The sequence below is a fragment of the Bombus vancouverensis genome, chromosome 12 (assembly GCF_051014615.1).
Source record: "Bombus vancouverensis nearcticus chromosome 12, iyBomVanc1_principal, whole genome shotgun sequence".
NCBI lineage: Eukaryota > Metazoa > Arthropoda > Insecta > Hymenoptera > Apidae > Bombus > Bombus vancouverensis.
In genome coordinates, this window is record NC_134922.1 from 11,128,768 (window position 1) to 11,152,788 (window position 24,021).

At 37.3% G+C, this 24,021-nt stretch overlaps 2 protein-coding genes and 1 pseudogene across 2 annotated transcripts; all 3 read left to right on the forward strand.

The window, feature by feature from the left end:
- Positions 1-3,596: 3,596 nt before the first annotated feature.
- LOC117155035 (facilitated trehalose transporter Tret1-like) lies at positions 3,597-7,652 on the forward strand. The gene is made up of 4 exons (XM_033330575.1): positions 3,597-3,614; positions 4,555-4,681; positions 5,293-5,958; positions 6,367-7,652. The coding sequence occupies exons 1-4, from the start codon at positions 3,597-3,599 to the stop codon at positions 7,650-7,652; spliced, it is 2,097 nt and encodes a 698-aa protein (XP_033186466.1).
- A 3,846-nt stretch (positions 7,653-11,498) lies between these two features.
- On the forward strand, positions 11,499-15,160 carry LOC117155397 (uncharacterized). The gene is made up of 4 exons (XM_033331310.2): positions 11,499-11,516; positions 12,446-12,560; positions 13,187-14,186; positions 14,274-15,160. Exons 1-4 carry the CDS (start codon positions 11,499-11,501, stop codon positions 15,076-15,078), a joined length of 1,938 nt encoding a protein of 645 aa, XP_033187201.1. The 3' UTR covers positions 15,079-15,160.
- Positions 15,161-19,243: 4,083 nt separating this feature from the next.
- On the forward strand, positions 19,244-24,011 carry LOC117155036 (facilitated trehalose transporter Tret1-like; annotated as a pseudogene).
- The last annotated feature ends 10 nt before the right edge of the window (positions 24,012-24,021 follow it).

Genomic DNA, 24,021 nt, shown 5'->3' on the forward strand with positions numbered 1-24,021 from the left:
ATGAGACTCTGTGTCGCGTGTTATAAAATACCGATATAGAAAAATATCAGTGTTTTTCACGCTCTTTACAATTCATAACGTTGCGTCGCGACGATTGTAATTATCTGACAAGGGTAGTCGCTACACTTCCGTTATGCGATCGTTTGAATATGCTCCGTTTTATATACTTGGAATTAAGCTATGAAAATTTATAAATGGTTGTATAATATTCTGATGCATAGTAAAATTTAAAAATCTAAAAAATTAAAATAATAAATTAATTATTCTGATAATTATTCTAAAACAATACCATCAATTCCTAACTTTTAAATCAATGATTTAAATATCTGATCACATGGCAGGGTTGCTCGCGCCTATTCCAGGTGCATGCAGGTCAACGTACGCGACATAGCTCTTTCAATTTGTAAGTCACCCCAAAGACTCGTCTGTTCTGCTGACTGCTCGATGTTTGCGCGGGATCGCGGGGGTTGTGGACGCGCCGGTGATGCTTTCGAATCTGTTGGGGATTCAATCGTGGATATGCAGTACTGTTCGGATAGGGACCTGCAATTTCACATTCGCCGTAATTCTGTTCGACTGGCGCGGGAGTGGACGTCACTCGTTCGGTTGGGGCAGTGCATTCATAATTCTGTTCGGTGGCCCCGGCCCGGCAGGCCCATGGTTAAGTAGAGTTAGAACTCGATACTCTTGTCAATATGCTGAATGTCGAGATCGAGGTGCAGTGATAAAGAACTCATGGGTGGATCTCGTGCGTAGTCACCTCCTCGTGGTGAGATCTGGTAATTGGTACCGTTTTTCAAAAATTTATCGGGGGATTAATCTTTGGAAATGATACCAAGCCAAGAACTACGCTATATACGGTCCAGTTTGGATAACCAAAAGTCACGAAGGGAATTTTGGATGATCTAGACTGGACTGCAACGTAGACCACCGTGGCTCACCGTGGCTCACCGTGGTAAACCGTGGGATACCATGGAAAATCGTGGGATACAATAGCAAACCCTGCGGTACCGTGGGGCACCGTGGAAATTCCTGGGTCACCATCGGAAACCTTTGGACACCGTGGGACACTGTCTGTTCGTTATCGATAAATTATTGATACGGTTTCAACGACGTATTGTATTACGAGTTTGTGATAGTAAATCAGATTACCTAAACTTGATAATGTATAATTAATAATTTATTTGAGAATACAAGGATGGAAATAGGAAAGATTTAAAAATTCACATTTTTGTTTCAGATATATGAAATTGCAATTTCATTTAGAACTGATTAAACGATTCACTTAATTCTTATTACAGTACTTTGCTATACAGTAATTTATTATTTTGATAGTGTGTTATGCTTACTGAAGTATTGTAGCATGATAGAATTGTATTTCGTTGCTAGTATTGGATATCCTGTTTTATATTTTATTTATAATTTCGTACAAGATTATAGTTTTAATTCAAACCAGTATTTAACTGAAATAGTAACTTCGCATGCGACACGAAAATGGAATGGAGAGGTCATGCGACCCGCAAAATGTGAACAAGCACTGAATATCACGTCTATTCCTGTTCCTCGTCTGTGGTAAAATTGTTTTAAAAAAGAGAATGATGCGTTTCATAAAGAATTATACTATTTATCTACTTACACGACCTTATCTACTTAAACAGTACTGTTAATTATGCATGTATAATTAAATGCATGTATAAATTAATTAAATATTAAAGTACTTATTAGGGACGGATTAATGCTTCTAGGAAGCATTGCTTTTTGCAGTAAAGATACTCTATATAACCACGCACCTGACTCACAAACGTTCCATCTAGATCCTGTCCCATCAAATTTGAAAAACTCTACCTGATAGAACATCTAATTTAATTTCAATACTTTAATCAGGAACCTAAAGGTGTTTTCGTAGGGCCTGCATAATACATACATATCCGAAAATAATAAAGGCACAGAGTGGCTTTATAAATCTTACCGATCAAGAATATAAAGATTCCCTTAAACCTAACTATAAAAAATCTAAAGGCTTCCTTATAAACCCTACCTATTAGTAATCAGGATGTTTCACTGTGTCACCTTGAAAAGAAGAATAAATCAGTAGCCATTAGGGCCAGCAAAATACGGCCATTATCCACTCGATATAATCCCGAGCAATAAATCGTGAGTGGACTACCTTTTCTTTTTCGCAATATTAATTAACTAAATTCATGTATAGAATAGAAAATTCTCAAGATAAATACACGAACAGTGCTTCATGCAATAGTTGCAATACAAATTAATTCACTAATGAAAATAAAAAAATAAAGATAAATACGAAACTTCCGCAAGTAAAAGTTGGATATTTTAATAATAAATAGTAATATGTGCATTCATATTTGAGTATTCGCAACACTAATATCGAGACGTCCTATGCAGCCATTTGGGTGGCTGCTAGTATAATTGCGTCAGATGATCTAGGAGCAGGAACGTGCTTCCAGAATCCAGTGGAATACGATTCGGCATTGAGCATAATATAAGCTCAACAATACTATAAAAAACGCGATCATTCATTATCTCAACGCTAAATGGAAAAATACTTCGAAATCGTGATGGAATAATAACGCAACACTAAATCTCAAACTGAATGCAATGAAAATTACTATTTACCGCTCTGATTTCCGAGAAAAGCAAGAGGCAAACGAACGACTGTTATCGCAGCAGGATAATATTGCTCGCAATCACTTAGTTGCCAACCCAATAGTTCTAGCCCACGTACATGATAGTAAGATGATTCTTTGCGTCGTGAGCCTGAACGCAATCGTAGTCGATATAATTGGGACAAGTGCACACATGTAAGTGTACTCAGTGTACGAAGATGCAGATGCGAGGAGGGAATGATTTCTGCGGAGCGTTTCCCTACTGAGGAAATTTCAAACGAAAAAGTGTTTCGACGCGTGAGAGATCGTAGAAAATACGACAGTTTCAGTAGGAAACGCCGAAATAGAGGAACAGCAAAGAGAAAAAGAATTGCCGCGATAAAGGAAGCTATGCCCCAAGAAATTAAAGATAATTCAAATGCTGGATTATGATCGCGACGTAGCCTATGTAGCAACATGGAACAATAATAACTAACAGTAGAAGCTCTGCAATTATTTTTGCTCGCTTTAATCTTTATATTTAAGAAATATATATCATATAATAGTTGGCATTCAACTGTCCTGACATTATAATTAGGATATTTTCTACATATAATAAGTAAAAAAATATTTTGTTCTTATGTCAGAATATCGAAAATTGATTCGTTACATTTGAACATGTAGCAAGGAGAATTAGAAGTGTTTATGTACAGAAATAATGTCGACTGTATGTAAAGGGGAAGTAGCCCCAGAAGTACCCAGTATGGTTGTGACAGTCGTGTAAATCGAACAAATCAATACGAAATCTGTAAATCACGAGATTCAGTGTAAAGATTTCTTACAGTTGTTCTTTTTTTACGATAGATAACTACCCAAGATCATTCGTGCATTTTTTAAATAATTATGAGTGAATTGGACTATACGAATTGAATTATTGAAAATCTATCGTGATTATATAATTGCGTAAAAGTACTTATTTTTGGCAACATGTCCCAGCGTAGGACGGTAAGCAGTTAATGTGATTATACAATATATATCTTTGAAATAAACAGTTAGAAATTAAATATCGCAGAGTAACAAATTCTGATTGAATGAGAATATAAAAAAAGTGTCCGTTTGAGATACCTATTTTCAGCGAATTTAACTATTATTCTTTTATTTCCAAATAGAGATACGAATCCATAGCAATTAGTATTAATTTCGAATCTACAATTGAATCGAAGGTTCATTAAGATTTATAGAACTTGCAAGTATTACCATAACTTCAAAATTTTGATTCCTACGTCTCTATTTAAACTTTTGGCACATAATGAAATGTATTAACATATCGTGTCGATATTTAAAAGTCACAATAATCTTAAATCTTTGACCTTGTGTCTTGATCGATCGTGACCATTTAAAATTTTGAATCTTTCAGCCTGATTTAAACCGTCACGACCCACCAAAATATAAAGTTCAAAGCTTAAAACTGTTACCTCTTATAAATATCGAATCATATTCCAAGGTTCAAACGGTTCTTCGGTATTATCTATACGACATGTTAATATATTTCATTAATTACAACAAATATTTAAGAAATATATAAAAACCTCTCAAATTATCATTGATTTGGAGGACACTCAAGGGAAATGATTTTAGAAGAAAGATATCAAAAACATAAATAACCTTTAGCAAACGCCACTGAAAAACTCAAGTACGTCTTCTATCTATAATAATATCAAATAACATCAAGCATATTTTAATGCTGTTGATAGAAATACCATAAATTGTATTTCTATTAAGATAGAAGATAGAAAATAATTCCCTTAATTCCCTTGAAAAAATATTAATATTTAAATACTTCTCAATATCTATTTCGTGGTTTGGAATTCGCTCATAAGTTTGATTACACTATCTAATTAGAATAGAATTATGATTTCTATTCTTAACATTATCTGTTTTTCAGGTTTCCAGGGACTCTCCTGGGCACTCGCCTGAGGGCAGAGGTTCAAATTTTGCCGGTATATTTTCGCTATGGAAATGGCGTAGTCTCTGGGACGCACAATGCCGGCAATGGCTGGCATGCTTTTCCGGTTAGTTTTCACTCTTGATATTACGTCAGGTACTTATCTGCAATTTTAATACGCAGAATGCAATGTCCATTCCCCTCTCGAATTGATGTTTCATAGCGCTGTTCGTGAATTATTTCTCACTTGTATTGACTTACGTACCATCGTTTAAAGTTGCACTTCTATTCCATCCTACATTACGATAAATTTGACATTTCGATTCAGATATTCATCTCACTGATTCCTTATTATATCAAAAATCGAGTGCGGACCTTTATATGATTATGAGAAACCTGAAAGCGCAACATGTTCATTATTACACATTAATACACCTAGACTTATCGCAAGTATCTAGCAAATTTTACTTCGCGTAGTATTTTACTTAATGCACATATAATGCGAATGGATTAACAGAATAATAATGAAATAGTTAAGAAATAAAACTAGTGGAAAGCATTCGGGCTAACATCGCGAAGAGTCCAATTGCTTATAGCCTGCGGTATGTATTGATTATAAATATATTAATAGTATATATTAAAAATATAAATTTGCGTAAATATACGCAGTGTTTTCATAAAAAAACCGCACTACAATTAACATATGCTATATATAGCATTGCTTGTTTCTTATTCCAGCAACGCTAACCATGGTCATAGTCGGTACAGTCTATGGATGGACAACGATTTCTCTTCCTTATCTAATATCCGGAACCGGCGACGTGCCGATAACGATAACGCTCGATGAATCTTCGTGGATGGTTTCTTTGACGATACTAGGTTCAATGATCGGTTCACTTGTGGCTGCCCAGTTGGCCGATCGCGGCGGTCGTAAAGAATGCCTCCTTGTAAGCAGCATAATATGCACCATTGGCTGGTTCATCATCTACGAAGCAACGTCCGTGCCAATGCTATACATTGCTCGAGTGTTTCTCGGTATAGGCGTTGGTATTGCCCGCACGATAAATCCCATGTTCGTGTCAGAAGTCGCCGACATAAACATCAGAGCAACCCTAGGTACTATAATCGCAGTAAACGTATATGCCGGGGCACTGGTAACCTGCGCCCTAGGAATCTGGCTAACGTACAAGTACCTCCTGCTGGTTCTTATATTAATATCGTTTACATCCATCTTGTCGAACATGTGCTTCCCCGAAACTCCGTATTTCTTGGTCGCAAAAGGTCAAAACAGGAAAGCATGCAAGTCGATTGCCTATTACAAAGGCATTGTAGATCCTGAAAGAGTGAAAATCGAACTACGTGATCTACGCGCACAAACCAGATACGAATTACACCCAAAATCCAGATACGAAGTACACCAACAATCCAGTAGCGTTTTACCTTCACAACCCGGAAGCGATTTACCCTCACAATCAAGACGCGATTTAAACCCACAGTCCAGTAGCGATTTACCTTCACAACCCAGAAGCGACTTACCCTCACAATCAAGACGCGATTTAACCCCACAGTCCAGTAGCGATTTACCTTCACAACCCAGAAGCGACTTACCCTCACAATCAAGACGCGATTTAACCCCACAGTCCAGTAGCGCTTTACCTTCACAACCCAGAAGCGACTTACCCTCACAATCAAGACGCGATTTAACCCCACAGTCCAGTAGCGATTTACCTTCACAACCCAGAAGCGACTTACCCTCACAATCAAGACGCGATTTAACCCCACAGTCCAGTAGCGATTTACCTTCACAACCCGGAAGCGACTTACCCTCACAATCAAGACGCGATTTGACCCCACAGTCCAGTAGCGATTTACCTTCACAACCCGGAAGCGACTTACCCTCACAATCAAGACGCGATTTAACCCCACAGTCCAGTAGCGATTTACCTTCACAACCCGGAAGCGACTTACCCTCACAATCAAGACGCGAAGCACACCCAGGCTTTTGGGAAGTAGTAGACACAGATCCCATGTCCTCACCATCCAGTACCGATTCACCCTCACAGCCTACATCCGTAATACACACAGAAGTTATATGCGACGTACACCAGCAATCCACGGGCGAATTACACCGACCATCTGCAAGCGAAATACACCGACCATCCACAAGCAAAATAAACCAACCATCCACAAACGAAATAAACCCAGACCAAATATGCGAAATACAATCGCCATCCAGAGGCGATTTACGCATCCAATCCAATGAGGATACATCCAGCGATTTACAGTCCAGTGTGGGTTCACGAGAATCGACGGACATAGATGAGATATACATGGATGGAACTAAATATACATGTATAACCAAGCTGCAAGCAATACTACATCAAAGCAACAGGAAAGCTCTCTTTATCATGCTTGGAATGATCATGGCACAACAACTTAGCGGGAACTTCATCACTACGCAGTATCTGGAAGTGTTGTTGAACAAAACAACGATCGTTATCGATCCACAGGAAGCGTCGGTTTTGGTCCAGTTTTTTAGCCTTGCATCTGGCAGTTTAACCATCTTAACAGTGGAATTCGTTGGAAGAAGAACTTTTTTGCTTATATCCACGGCTGGATCATGTTTAACATTGAATATTTTAGCAACTTATCTTTTGTTAGTTGAACATAAGTATAACATTTCCAACGCCTCTATTGTTCCAGTTATCGACTTAATTATATATCAAGTAGTGTTTCAACTTGGTTTAGGTACGTTATCCAATGTTCTCCTATGCGACTTATTTCCTACGGAACTAAAAGGTTTTGTTGGTGCCATCATTGTAATTTTCGATGGTATAATTGGTTTTACCGTGTCGAAACTGTATCAAGTGATTACCGATAATGTAGGATCGTATGCGATTTACTATATCTTCACTGCATCATGCCTCTTGGCATATATTGTGGTGTTCCTATGGATACCGGAAACAAAAGGAAAAACGTATCACGAGATTAAAGCGCTTCTAGTTGGTGAAAATTTGAATTCACCGAATGAAGAAGTTAGCACCGCTGAAATGGATAGTCGTGAAAATGACAGGAGAAAATGCACTGACAATCCATAGCACGGTGTCTCCATAGTCGGAATATTTTATTTCTCATTTTTATTAGTATAACGATAAAGATCTACAATTTTATCACGATATGCAATTTTTGTAGTAACGTAGTTTTATTTGTTTGTACGTGTAATTTTAGAAATGTGTTTAACAAAGCTCATGGTCATTTACAAACACATGCATCGTATAAATTGACTTGAATTGAACTTAGAGGAATACATGTTCTCAAACTAAACTTTTTATCCATTTCATAATACGAACAATGTAACAATATCAATTAACTCGAGATAACTGAGCAAGAGTTTGCAAAAGTAAGAAAAGTAATATATTAAAAAATGACAAGGTGACATAATACTGACAAGAACAATTCTCTATATTTCAGCTGTTATCTATGCTGTTATTTTTTGTTTGCAATATATAACATATGTATATCACATACACATATGCTAATATTGCCACAATAAACAGCAGGTATGCTGAAAAAGTCAGTATTTATGCTAAAAATAATGTAATGTAATTAACATAACACATTGCTAATAAGTACTTATATTACATTGTGTTTGTCGCTGATAAGCATATGTATATACATATACAATTATATATGTGTAATACATGGTCTTTTCGGCGTTGTATTATAGTTATTACTGAAAAATTTTTGAATATGCTTCTTCGAATATTATAGTAATTACTGTATCATAACACAGCGATGAACATCTAGCCTTGTCCAGCAGAAATTCTATCGAACTGATGAATGTTATCTTCGGTAAATTATGGCTATAATAATAGTGTTCAGTTTAGAAATTTATAATATTTCCTACTTTTAATATACGGTAATTTACGCGAAAGATTAAATATCGATAATTTTATAAATTTTTTTCTATCAACAATTATGTATTTATTGTATACCTTTAAACAATTATCTTATTAAAAAGCTACAAGAAACATGGAATTACCATTTATATATAAAATCACAAACAAGATTTTAAATGATCTATTTTATTTAAGTTTTATTGTAGATGAATTTCTTACAGACACACCTAGTGGAAATTAATTAAAGGAGTCCGAATGAAAACTGTCCGAAAACCGAAGTCAACTGTAATATCAAATACTGCTAAGGTCTTTAACCTACGTCATGCTAAATCGGTAACGTCGAGAACGATATTAAAATGGTAAGAAAACCACCGAGTTCAGTGGGTAAAGTACTCCGAATAGGGACCTACTCTTCCACGGTTCCGTCGCCCACCTCTTTCACAAAGTATTACAAATTTTGTATAAAAAAATTCGGACAAATTCTTTATTCCTATTCATTTGAAAAATATTAGCTCTTCGATCATTTTGGAAAACAACAACAAAAAGAGTTTTAAAGACGACAGAAGCGGAAATTTAAACCTGAAAGTAAAGATTTAGTCAAACCAAAAACTAAATTTCATTTATATTATAATTCTCTGTGAGATGCTAATTCGTATATGTATCGGTATTTCACACATTCACTATTGCAAAAACGGGAATAGACGCGATATTGTATAGGACTCTGTGTCGAGTGTTCTGTAATATCGATATCGAAAAATATCAGTGTTTTCCACGCTCTTTACAATTCATAACGTTGCGCCGCGACCATTGTAATTATCTGAAAAGTATTCTTGCCACATTTCCAGTACGTGATCGTTTGAATGTGATCCGTTTTGTATACTTGGAGTTAAGTTTTGAAACTTTATAAATGGTTATATAATAATCTGATGGATTCTAAAATTTAAAAATCTAAAAAGTTAAAATAATAAATCTACTCTCCCGATAATTAATCTAAAACAATAACATCAATTCCTAACTTTTAATTCAATGATTTAAATATATAATCGCATGGCATATTCGTTCGCGCGTATTCCGGATGCATGCAGGTCAACGTGCACTGGACAGCTCTTTCAATTTGTAAGTCACCCCAAAGACTCGTCTGTTCTGGTGACTGCTCGATGTTTGCGCGGGATCGCGGGGGTTGTGGACGCGCCGGTGATGCTTGCGAATCTGCTGAGGGTTCAGTCGTGGATCTGCAGTCTTGTCCGATTGACACTTCGGTACTAGGTCAGAGACCTGCAATTTCACGACCTCCGTAATCCTGTTCGTCTCCGAGAGGGTGGACCCCACTATTCAGCCTTGCATTCGTAATCCTGTTCAGCGGTCCTTCCACGGATTCCACTTGTTCAGTTGGAGTGTGTTATGTTGCCGGCCCGTGTGCTGGATCCACGGCTGCATCTCCAGTGAATCACTGGCATCAGTGGTCGGTACCATAAACCGCGACTCATGTAAGTTTCGAACGGCGAAACAGGAATCGAGTGAAGGGTATTCCGCTGATCCTGAGGGTTGTCCGGTACACGGGGGTACGTCGCGTAGGTTTGTTAGTTCTTTCGAGAGATCGCGATCTCGTTCGTTCTGGGCGCACCGTGATTTTTCTTCTATCGTTTGATTCTTCGGATTTCTTCGTGTTTTTCCATTTTTCAGGGAAGCTTATTGGGGTCATGTTAGAGTTTCTTTCTAATACGTTCAAGAGTTTAGAGTCGCGAAAATAACATGTTAAACAGTTTAGTGTAACGACTCGTACGTCCCCCTTGCAAGACACAAAATTGTAATACACAGTGTCAATAGCTACATTTTCTTTCTCTCGTTCAATGTTAGAGAAATGTGCCTTTGATACCGAATGCTACCAGTAGGGATGCGAATTACTGTACGATATTTGCACTGATCGATGTAGTCGTTGTGTAGGAGATAGATGTTGCGTTATGTATGCTTTTCTACGTTTGTAAAGATACATGTAAGCGCTACGATAGAGATATATGTTTCGAAATTAGGTTACGAAACAACTATTTCTTTACGCAGGGCCATGATCAAGTAGAGTCAGAACTCGACATTCTGCCAATAGGTCGAATGTCGAGATCGATGTGTAGTGTTAAATAACCTATGGGCGGTTCTCGTGCGTTGTCACCTCCTCGTGGTGAGATTTGGTAATTGGCATCGTTTTTCAAAAATTAATCAGTTGATTAATCTATTACCAACCCAAGAACTACGCTACAGTCCGCTTTGGATCATCAAAAGCCACTAAGAGGATTTTGGATGTTCTCGACTGGACTGCACACAGGGATACCGTGGAACATCATTAGACATCGTAGGACATTGTTCGACATCATTGGACACCATTGGACATCATTGGACATCGCGGCAGTTTCAGTAGGAAACGTCGAAATAGAGGGAAAGCAAGGAGAAAAAGTATTGCCGCGATAAAGGAAGCTATGCTTCAAGAAATTAAAGAAATTCAAATGCTGGATTATGATCGCAACGTAGCCAATGTAGCAACATGGAACAAATGTAACCAATAGTCGAAGCTGTGCAATTATTTTTGTTCATTTTAATTTGTATATTATAGGAAATATATATCATATAATAGTTGGCATTCGACTGTTCTAACATTATAATTAGGATATTTCCTAGATATAATATGTACAAAAATATTATTGTTCCTATGGCAAAATATTTAAAAATAATTCGTTACATTTAAACATGTAGCAAGAAGTGTTAGAAGTGTTTATGTATTGAAATAATGTCGACTGAATGTAAAGGGAAAGCATCCTCAGAAGTACCCAGTATGGTTGTGGCAGTTGTGTAAATGGTACAAGTCAATACGAAATCCGTTAATTACGAGAATCAGTGTAAAGATTTCTTACAGTTGTTCTTACCTTGCGATAGATAATTACCAATGATCTTTCGTACAGTTTTTAAATAATTATGTGTGAACTGGATTCTACAACTTGATTTATTGAAAATCAATCGTGATTATATAATTGCGTGAAAGTACTCATTTCTGGCAGCATGACCCAGCGTAGGACGGTAAGCATTTAATATGATAATATGATAAATATTTTTGAAATTAACAGCTAGAAATTAAATATCGCAGAGTAACAAATCCTAAATTCTAATTCAACGAGAATATAAAAAAAGCGTCTGTTTGATATACCTATTTTCAGCGAATTAGCTTTTATTTGTTTTCAAATAGAGATACGAATCCATAGCAATTAGTTTTAATTTCGAATCTACAATTGTATCGAAGGTTCTTCAAGACTTATAGAACTTGCAAGTATTACCAAAATTTCGAAGTTTTGATTCCTACGTCTCGATTTAAAGTTTTGGCACATAATGAAATGTATTAACATATCGTGTCGATATTTAAAAGTCACAATAATCTTAAATCTTTGACCTTGTGTCTTGATCGATCGTGACCATTTAAAATTTTGAATCTTTCAGCCTGATTTAAACTGTCACGACCCACCAAAATATAAAGTTCAAAGCTTAAAACTGTTACCTCTTATAAATATCGAATCATATTCGACGGTTCAAACTGTTTTTCGGTATTATCCATACATTTCATTATTTAGAAATGACATTTAAGAAACATATAAAATCTTTCAAATTATCATTGATTTGGAGGACACTCAAAGCAAATGATTTTAGAAGAAAGTTGTCAAAAGCACAAATAACCTTTAGCAAACGTCAGTGAAAAGCTCAAGTTCGTCTTCTATCTATAATAACATCAAATAACATCAAGCATATTTTAATTATATTCTGTTGATAAACAGAAGAGGACAGAATAGACAGAATAGAAAACATTTTTTAATTCCCTTGAAACAATATTAATATTTAAATACTTCTTAATATCTTTTCCGTGGTTTGGAGTTTATATTCGCTCAAATGTTTGATTGGTCTACCAAATTAGAAAAGAATTATGATTTCTATTCTTAACAAAGGTAACTGTTTTCCAGGTTCCAAGGAGAGTGCCTGAGGGCGGTGGTTCCGATCCTGTCGATTCATCACCGAAAAGGAAAGATCGTAGGCTCTTCAAAAATCGAATGTGGCTATGTCAGCCATCTGCTTCCGGTTAGTTATCACTCTTGATATTACGTCAGGTATTTATCAGTAATTTTAATACGCACAATGCAACTTCCTTTGCCTCCTCGAATTGATGTTTTATAGTGATGTTCGTGAATTATATTTCAATTCTAATGACTTATGTACCATCGTTTAAAGTTGCATTTCTATTGCATCCTACATTATAATAAATTTAACATTTCGATTCTTATATTCATTGCACTGATTCCTTATTATATCATAAATCGAGCGCGGACTTTTATGTTTATGAGAAACCTGAAAGCGCAACATGTTCATTATTACACATTAATACACCTAGACTTATCGCAAGTATCTAGCAAATTTTACTTCATGTAGTATCTTACTTCATGTAGTACATTAATTAACACACAAATAATGCGAATGGATTAACAGATTAATAATAAAATAGTTAAGAAATAAAACTAGTGGAAATCATTCGAGCTAACATCGCGAGGGGTCCAATTACTTATAGCCTGCGGTATGTATTAATTATAAATATATTAAGAGTATATATTAAAAATATAAATTTGTCTAAATATACGCACTGTTCTTATAAAACAATCGCACTACAATTAACATATGCTATATATAGCATTACACGTTTCTCATTTCAGCAGCGCTAACCATGCTCATACTCGGTTCAGTCAACGGATGGACAACGATTTCTCTTGCTTATCTAATATCCGGGACTGGCGGCGTGCCGCTAACGTTAACACACAGCGAATCTTCATGGATCGTTTCTTCTACAGTACTTGGTTCAATGATCGGTTCACTTGTGGCTGTACAGTTGGCCGGCAGCAGCGGTCGTAAAAACTGCCTCGTTTTATGTAACACAATGTTCACATTAGGCTGGTTCACCATCTACGCCGCAACTTCTGTGCCAATGCTATACCTTGCTCGGGGGATTCTCGGTATAGGCGTTGGTATTGCGCGCACGGTAAATCCAGGAGTCGCCGACATCAACATTGGTAGCACCCTAAGTTCTCTAAGCGTCGTGAACGTATCCATCGGAACACTGGTAACCAGCGCCCTAGGACTTTGGCTGATGTACGAGTCACTGCTGCAGATCCTTGCAATAATATCCTTTATATCCTTCTTGTCGAACACGTATTTTCCCGAAACTCTGTTTTGCTCGGTGGCAACAGGTCAAACGAAGCAAGCATGCAAGTCGATAGCACATTACCAAAGCTTGATAAATACGCACAAACTGAAAATGGAACTACATACTCTACGCACACAAACCACGTACGAATTACACCGATCACCCTCAAGCGAAATACACCAACCATCCACAAGCCAAACGCATCAATCATCCTCAAGCGAAATACACCAACCATCCACAAGCGAAATAAGCCCAGACCACACATGCGACATACGCCAACCATCCACAAGTCAAATACACCGACCAACCATTAGCGAAATACACCAACCATCCACAAGCCAAACGCATCAATCATCCTCAAGCGAAACACACCAACCACCCACAAGTCAAATGCACCGATCATCCTCAAGCGAAATAAACCCAGACCCCACATGCGAAATACACCAACCATCCACAAGCCAAACGCATCAATCATCCTCAAGCGAAATACACCAACCATCCACAGGCCAAATGCACCGATCATCCTCAAGCGAAATAAACCCAGACCCCACATGCGAAATACTCCCAGACCCCACATGCGAAATACTATCACGATTTAGAAGCGATTTATGCACACAATCCAATGAGGATTTACGCGAATGGGCTGACACAGATGAGACACACATAGATTTAACTAAATATAATTGGTCAACCAAACTGCAAGCAGTACTACAACGAAGCAACAGGAAAGCGTTGTTTATCATGCTTGGCTTAATCATGGCACAACACCTTAGCGGAAACTACATCACTACGCAGTATCTGTTAGTGCTGTTTGGCAAAACAACGATCAGTATCAGAGCAAGCGCAATGACGATTTTGGTGATGACTGTCGGCCTTATATGTGGCACTTTATGCACCTTAACAGTGACTTCTCTTGAAAGAAGAACACTTTTGATTCTGTCTACGCTTGGGTCGTGTTTTACATTGATTATTCTAGCAACTTATCTTTTGTTAGTTCAATATAAGTCTGATGTATCCATCCTCTCACCTCTTCCAGTTATCGACCTAATTATATATCAAGTAATGTTTCACATTGGTTTAGGTACGTTACCCAATGTTCTCCAATGCGAGTTATTTCCTACAGAACTAAAAGGCTTTGTTGGTGCCATCATTGTAATTTTCGATGGTATAATTGGTTTTACCGTGTCGAAACTGTATCAAATCATTACCGATAACGTAGGATCGTATGCGATTTACTATATCTTCGCGACATCATGCTGGGTGGCATTTGTGATGGTGTTCATATGGGTACCGGAAACAAAAGGAAAAACATATCACGAGGTTGAAGCGCTTCTAGTTGGTAAAAATTTGAATTCACCGAATGAAGAAGTTCGAACCGCTGAAATGGATATTCGTAGAATATGACAGGAAAAATTGCACCGTACGTCCGTGGCACGGTGTCTACTTACTCGGAATATTTTATTTCTCATTTTTATTAGCATAACGATAAAGATTTACAATTTTATCACGATATGCAATTTTTGTAGTAACATAGTACTATTCGTTTGTACGTGTAGTTTTAGAAATGTGTCGAACGAAGGTGATGGTCATTTACAAACATGTATATCGCATAAATTGACTTGCATTGAACTCGGAGGAATACATGTTCTCAAACTAAACTTTTTATCCATTTCATAACACGAACAATGTAACAATATCATTTAACTCGAGATAACTGAACAACAGCTTGCAAAAGTTACAGAAGTAACATATTAAAGACTGACACGATGACATAACACTGTCAAGAACAATTCTTTATATATCAGCTGTTATCTATGCTGTTATTTTTTGCTTTTTGCAATATATAACATATGTATATCGCAAATACATATGTTAATATTGTTACAATAAACGGCAAGTATGCTGAAAAAGTCAGTATTTATGCTAAAAATAATGTAATATAATTAACATAACGCATTGCTAATAAGTACTTATATTACATTGTGTTTTGTCGCTGATAAGCATATGTATATACATATACAATTATATATGTGTAAGACATGGTCTTTTCGGCGTCATATTATAGTTATTACTGAAAAATATTTGAATACGTTTGTTCGAATATTACAGTAATTACTGTATTATAACACAGTGATAAATATTTAGCCTAGTCTAGCAGGAATTACATCGAACTGTCGAACGTTATTTTCGGTAAATTATGGCTATAATAATAGTGTTCACTTCAGAAATTTATAATATTTCCTACCTTTAATATCCGACAATTTACGCGAAAAATTAAATATCGATAATTTTATAAATTTTTGTCTATCAACAATTATGTATTTATTGTATATCTTTTAAACAAATATCTTCCTTATTAAAAAGATACAAGAAACATGGAGTTCCTATCTATATATAAAATCACAAACAAGATTTTGAATGTTCTATTTTATTTAAGTTTTATTATAGACGAATTTATTACAGACACCCCTAGTGGAAATTAATTACAGGAGTCCGAATGAAGACGAGTCAACTGTAATACCAAATACAGCTAAGATCCTAAACTTACGTAATGCTAGATCGGTAACGTTGAGAACGATTTTAACATGATAAGAAAACCTCCGAGTTCACTGGGTAAAGTACTCTGAATAGCAACTTTCTCTTCTACGGTAACATTACCCCTTCTTTATCCCAAAATATTAATCATTTTGTATAAAAGAATTCGGAGAAATTCTTTATTCTCATTCATTTGAAAAATATTAGCTCTTCGATCGTTATGGAAAGCAAATAACAAAAACATCTTTAAAAACGACAGAAGCGGAAATTTAAACCTGAAAGTAATGATTTAGTTAAACCAAAAACTAAATTTCATTTATATTATAATTCCCTGTGAGATGCTAATTCGTATATGTATTCGTATATGATATTTCGCACATTCACTATTCCAAATAATTGGTCTAGACGTGATATTATATGAGACTCTGTGTCGCGTGTTATAAAATACCGATATAGAAAAATATCAGTGTTTTTCACACTCTTTACAATTCATAACGTTGCGTCGCGACGATTGTAATTATCTGACAAGGGTACTCGCTACACCTCCGTTATGCGATCGTTTGAATATGCTCCGTTTTATATACTTGGAATTAAGCTATGAAAATTTATAAATGGTTGTATAATATTCTGATGCATAGTAAAATTTAAAAATCTAAAAAATTAAAATAATAAATTAATTATTCTGACAATTATTCTAAAACAATACCATCAATTCCTAACTTTTAAATCAATGATTTAAATATCTGATCACATGGCAGCGTTGCTCGCGCCTATTCCAGGTGCATGCAGGTCAACGTACGCGACATAGCTCTTTCAATTTGTAAGTCACCCCAAAGACTCGTCTGTTCTGCTGACTGCTCGATGTTTGCGCGGGATCGCGGGGGTTGTGGACGCGCCGGTGATGCTTTCGAATCTGTTGGGGATTCAATCGTGGATATGCAGTACTGTTCGGATAGGGACCTGCAATTTCACATTCGCCGTAATTCTGTTCGACTGGCGCGGGAGTGGACGTCACTCGTTCGGTTGGGGCAGTGCATTCATAATTCTGTTCGGTGGTCCCGGCCAGGCAGGCCCATGGTTAAGTAGAGTTAGAACTCGATACTCTTGTGAATATGCTGAATGTCGAGATCGAGGTGCAGTGATAAAGAACTCATGGGTGGATCTCGTGCGTAGTCACCTCCTCGTGGTGAGATCTGGTAATTGGTACCGTTTTTCAAAAATTTATCGGGGGATTAATCTTTGGAAATGATGCCAAGCCAAGAACTACGCTATATACGGTCCAGTTTGGATAACCAAAAGTCACGAAGGGAATTTTGGATGATCTAGACTGGACTGCAACGTAGACCACCGTGGCTCACCGTGGCTCACCGTGGTAAACCGTGGGATACCATGGAAAATCGTGGGATACAATAGCAAACCCTGCGGTACCGTGGGGCACCGTGGAAATTCCTGGGTCACCATCGGAAACCTTTGGACACCGTGGGACACTGTCTGTTCGTTATCGATAAATTATCGATACGGTTTCAACGACGTATTGTATTACGAGTTTGTGATAGTAAATCAGATTACCTAAACTTGATAATGTATAATTAATAATTTATTTGAGAATACAAGGATGGAAATAGGAAAGATTTAAAAATTCACATTTTTGTTTCAGATATATGAAATTGCAATTTCATTTAGAACTGATTAAACGATTCACTTAATTCTTATTACAGTACTTTGCTATACAGTAATTTATTATTTTGATAGTGTGTTATGCTTACTGAAGTATTGTAGCATGATAGAATTGTATTTCGTTGCTAGTATTGGATATCCTGTTTTATATTTTATTTATAATTTCGTACAAGATTATAGTTTTAATTCAAACCAGTATTTAACTGAAATAGTAACTTCGCATGCGACACGAAAATGGAATGGAGAGGTCATGCGACCCGCAAAATGTGACAGTCGGACAAGCATTGAATGTCACGTCGATTCCTCTTCCTCGTCTGTGGTAAAATTATTTTAAAAATAGGAAAGACGCGCCTCATAAAGAATTATACTGCTTATCTACTTACACTACATTATCTACTTAAACATTACTGTTAATTACGCATGTATAAATTAATTAAATATTGAAGTACTTATTAGGAACGGATTAATGCTTCTAGGAAGCATTGCTTTTTTGCAGTAAAGCTACTCTACATAACCACTCACCAGACTCACAAACGTTCCATCTAGATCCTGCCCCATCAAATTTGAAAAACTCTACCTGATAGAACATCTAATTTAATTTCAGTACTATAATTAGAAAACTAAAGGCGTTTTCGCAAGCCCTGCATAATACGTACAAATCCGAACATAATAAAGGCACAGAGTGGCTTCGTAATTCTTACCGATCAAGAATATAAAGATTCCCTTAAACCTAGCTATAAAAAATGTAAAGGTTTCCTTATAAACCCAAATGCTATAATATTATAATATTATAATGTTATAAATTCAAATGCTGCATTGTGATCGCAACGTAGCCGATGTTGTAACATAGAACAAAAATAACTAATAGACGAAGATGTGCAATTATTTTTGCTCATTTTAATTTTTATATTATAGGAAATACGTATCATATAATAGTCGGCATTCGACTGTTCTAACATTATAATTAGGATATTTCCTAGATATAATATGTACAAAAACATTATTGTTCCTATCTCGGAATATTTAAAATTAATTCGTTACATTTAAACATATAACAAGGAGAATTAGAAGTGTTTATGTGTTGAAATAATGTCGACTGTATGTAAAGGGGAAGTAGCCCCAGATGTACCCAGTATAGTTGTGGTAGTCGTGTAAATCGAACAAGTCGATACGAAATCCGCAAATCGCGAGATTCAGTGTAAAGATTTCTTACAGTTGTTCTTTTTTTGCGATAGATAACTACCCCAGGACATTCTTGCATTTTTAAATAATTATGAGTGAACTGAATTCTACAAATTGAATTATTGAAAATCTATCGTGATTATATAATTGCGTGAAGGTACTTATTTTTGGCAGCATGTCCGAGAGTACAACGGTAAGCATTTAATATGATTATATGATAAATATTTTTGAAATAAACGGCTAGAAATTAAATATCGCCGAATAACAAATCCTAAATTCTAATTCAACGAGAATATAAAAAATAGCGTCTGTTTGAGGTACCTATTTCCAGCGAATTTAACTATTATTCTTTTATTTCCAAATAGAGATTGGAATCCATAGCAATTAAAGTTTTGATTCCTACGTCTCTATTTAAAGTTTTGGCACATAACGAAATGTATTAACATATCGTGTCGATAATACCAAAGAACCGTCTGCACCTTCGAGTATGATTCGATATTTAAAAGTCACAATAATCTCACATCTTTGACCCCGTGTCTTAATCGATCGCGATCGTTTAAAATTTTGAATCTTTCACCCTGATTTAAACCGTCACGACCCACCAACACATAAAGCTCACAGCTTAAAACCGTTACGTCCTATAAATATCGAATCACATTCGAAGGTTCAAACTGTTCTTCGGTATTATCTGTACGACATGTTAATATATTTCATTATTTAGAAAAGATATTTAAGAAACATATAAAAACATTAGAAATTATCATTGATTTGGAGGACACTCAAAGGAAAAGATTGTAGAAGAAAGTTTTCAAAAGCACAAATAACCATTAGCAAACGTCAGTGAAAAACTCAAGTACGTCTTCTATCTATAATAACATCAAATAACGTCAAGAATATTTTAATGCTGTTGATAGAAATATCATAAATTGTACTTCCATTAGGATAGGGGAAAGAAAATTTTTTTAATTACCTTGAAATAATGTTAATATTTAAATACTTCTTGATATCTTTTCCGTGGTTTGGAATTCGCTCAAAAGATTGATTACACTATCTAATTAGATAAGAATTATGATTTCTATTCTTAACAAAGGTATCTGTTTTCCAGGTTCCTAGGAACCCTCCTGCGTACTCGCCTGAGGGCGGAGGTTTAGATCCTGATCGATCATCTCCGCAAGGGAAATGTCCCAGTCCCTGCATCTTACAAAGCCGGCAATTTCTAGCATGTATTTCCGGTTAGTTTTCACTCTTGATATTACGTCAGGTACTTATCTGTAATTTCAATACGCAGAATGCAATTCCCTTTCCCCCCTCGAATTGATGTTTCATAGTGATGTTCTTAAATTATTTCTTACTTGTATCGACTTGCGTACCATCGTTTAAAGTTGCACTTCTATTCCATCCTACATTACGATAAATTTGACATTTCGATTCAGATATTCATCGCACTGATGCTTTATTATATCATAAATCGAATGCGGACTTTTATATATTTAAGAGAAATCTGAAAGCGAAATAATGTTCATTATTACACATTAATACACCTAGGCTTATCGCAAGTCTTATAAAAATTTTACTTCGTGTGGTGTTATACTTCATGCAGTAGTACTTTACTCAATGCACAAATAATGCGAATGGATTAACAGATTAATAATACAATAGTTAGGAAATAAAACTAGTGAAAAGCATTTGAGTTAACATCGCGAGGAGTCCAATTACTTATAGCCTGCGGTATGAATTAATTATAAATATATTAAGAGTATATATTAAAAATATAAATTTGCGTAAATATACGCAGTGTTCTTATAATACAATCGCACTACAATTAACATATGCTATATATAGATTTACTTGTTTCTCATTCCAGCAACCCTAACCATGGCCATGGTCGGTACAGTCTACGGATGGACAACGACTTCTCTTGTCCATCTAACAACCGGGACCGCTGACGTGCCGCTAAGGTTACGACGCGTGGAATATTCATGGGTGATTTCTATCACAGTAATTGGTTCAATCTTCGGTTCACTTCTGGCTGCCCAGTGGGCCGATCGCAGGGGTCGTAGATACTGCCTCCTTGTATGCAGCACAATATTCACCGTAGGTTGGTACATCATCTATGAAGCAACTTCCGTGCTATGGCTATACTTTGGTCGGCTGTTTCTCGGTATAGGCGTTGGTTTTGCCCGCACGATAACTCCCATGTACGTGTCAGAAATCGCCGACATCAACATCAGAGGATCCCTAGGTACTCTAAGCGCACTGGCCGTATATATCGGAACACTGGTAACCTGCGCCCTAGGAACCTGGCTGACGTACAACTCACTCCTGCTGGCTCTTGCAATACTATCCTTTATATCCTTCTTCCCGAACATCTGTTTCCCCGAATCACCGTATTTCTTGGTAGCAAAAGGAATAAAGGAGGAAGCATCCAAGTCGATAGCATATTACAAAAATATCGCAGATCCTCAGAGAGTGGAAATTGAACTACGTGCTCTACGCACACAAGCCAGATACGAATTAGACCCACAATCCAGATGTGAATTAAACCAACAATCCAGAAGCGATTTACACTCACAATCCACAAACGATATACACCGACCATCCACAAGCGAAATACGCCGACCATCCACAAGCGAATTACACCGACCATCCACGAGCGAAATACGCCGACCATCCACAAGCGAATTACACCGACCATCCACGAGCGTAATACGCCGACCATCCACGAGCGTAATACGCCGACCATCCACAAGCGAATTACACCGACCATCCACGAGCGAAATACACCGACCATCCACGAGCGAAATACACCGACCATCCACAAGCGAAATACGCCGACCATCCACAAGCGAATTACACCGACCATCCACGAGCGTAATACGCCGACCATCCACAAGCGAATTACACCGACCATCCACGAGCGAAATACACCGACCATCCACAAGCGAAATACGCCGACCATCCACAAGCGAATTACACCGACCATCCACGAGCGAAATACACCGACCATCCACGAGCGAAATACACCGACCATCCACGAGCGAAATGCACCTACCATCCACAAGCGAAATTCACTCAGAACCCACAAGCGAAATACACCAGCCATCTACAAGCGAAATACGCCGACCATCCACAAGCGAATTACACCGACCATCCACAAGCGAAATACACCGAACATCCACAAGCGAATTACACCGACCATCCACAAGCGAAATACACCCAACATCCACAAGCGAAATACGCCGACCATCCACAAGCGAAATACGCCCACCATCCACAAGCGAATTACACCGACCATCCACGAGCGAAATACGCCGACCATCCACAAGCGAATTACACCGACCATCCACGAGCGAAATACGCCGACCATCCACAAGCGAATTACACCGACCATCCACGAGCGAAATACACCGACCATCCACGAGCGAAATACACCGACCATCCACGAGCGAAATGCACCAACCATCCACAAGCGAAATTCACTCAGAACCCACAAGCGAAATACACCAGCCATCTACAAGCGAAATACGCCGACCATCCACAAGCGAATTACACCGACCATCCACAAGCGAAATACACCGAACATCCACAAGCGAATTACACCGACCATCCACAAGCGAAATACACCGAACATCCACAAGCGAAATACGCCGACCATCCACAAGCAAATTACACCGACCATCCACAAGCGAAATACACCGACCATCCACGAGCGAAATACACCAACCATCCACAAGCGGAAAACACTCACAATCCACAAGTGAATTACACCGACCATCCACGAGCGAAATACACCGACCATCCACAAGCCAAATACACCGACCATCCACATGCGAATTATACTCACAATCCACAAGCGAATTACACCGATCATCCACAAGCGAAATATACCGACCATCCACAAGCCAGATACACCGACAATCTACAAGCCACATACAACGTCCACCCACGAGTCAAATATACCGAACATCCACAATTCAAATATACCGACCATCCACAAGTCAATTGCACCCAGAAACCACAAGCGAAATACACCAATCATCCACAAGCGAAATACACCGACGATCCACAAGCGAAATACACCCAGGACCCACAAGCGAAATACACCCAGGAACGAGAAGCGAATTACAATCGCGATCCAGAAGCGATTTACGCACACAATTCAATGTGGATTTACAAGGGTCGACAGACTCAGATGAGACATACATGCATGGAACTGAATATACCTGTATGACCAAGCTGCAAGTAATACTACATCGAAACTACAGGAAAGCTCTGTATATCATGTTTGGCTTGACCATGGCACAACAACTTAGCGGAAACTTCATCACTACGCAGTATCTGGAAGTGTTGTTTAGGAAAATAACGATCGTTATCGATCCACACGTAGCGACGATTTTGGTCCTGTTTGTCAGCTTTGTATCTGGCAGTTTAAACTTCTTCGCAGTGCAATTCGTAGGAAGAAGAACACTTTTGCTTCTCTCTACGGGTGGGACGTGTATTACATTGACTATTTTAGCAATTTATCTAGTGTTATTTGGAAATCTGCTTCAGGCTTCCAACGTCTCTATTATTCCAGTTATCGACTTAATTATATATCAAGTAGTGTTTGAAATTGGTTTAGGTACGTTACCCAATGTCCTCCTATGCGAGTTATTTCCTACGGAACTAAAAGGCTTTGCTGGTGTCATCAATGTCACTTTCGATGGTACAATTGGTCTTATCGTGTTGGTACTGTATAAACTATTTATAGATAATTTAGGGTCGTATACGATTTACTTTATCTTCGCGACATCATGCTTCTTGGCATTCCTGATGGTGTTCATATGGGTACCGGAAACAAAAGGAAAAACATATAACGAGATTGAAGCTCTTCTAGCTGGTGAAATTTGAATTCTTTGAATGAAGAAGTTCGAACCGATGAAATGGATATTCGTAAAATATGACAGGAAAAAT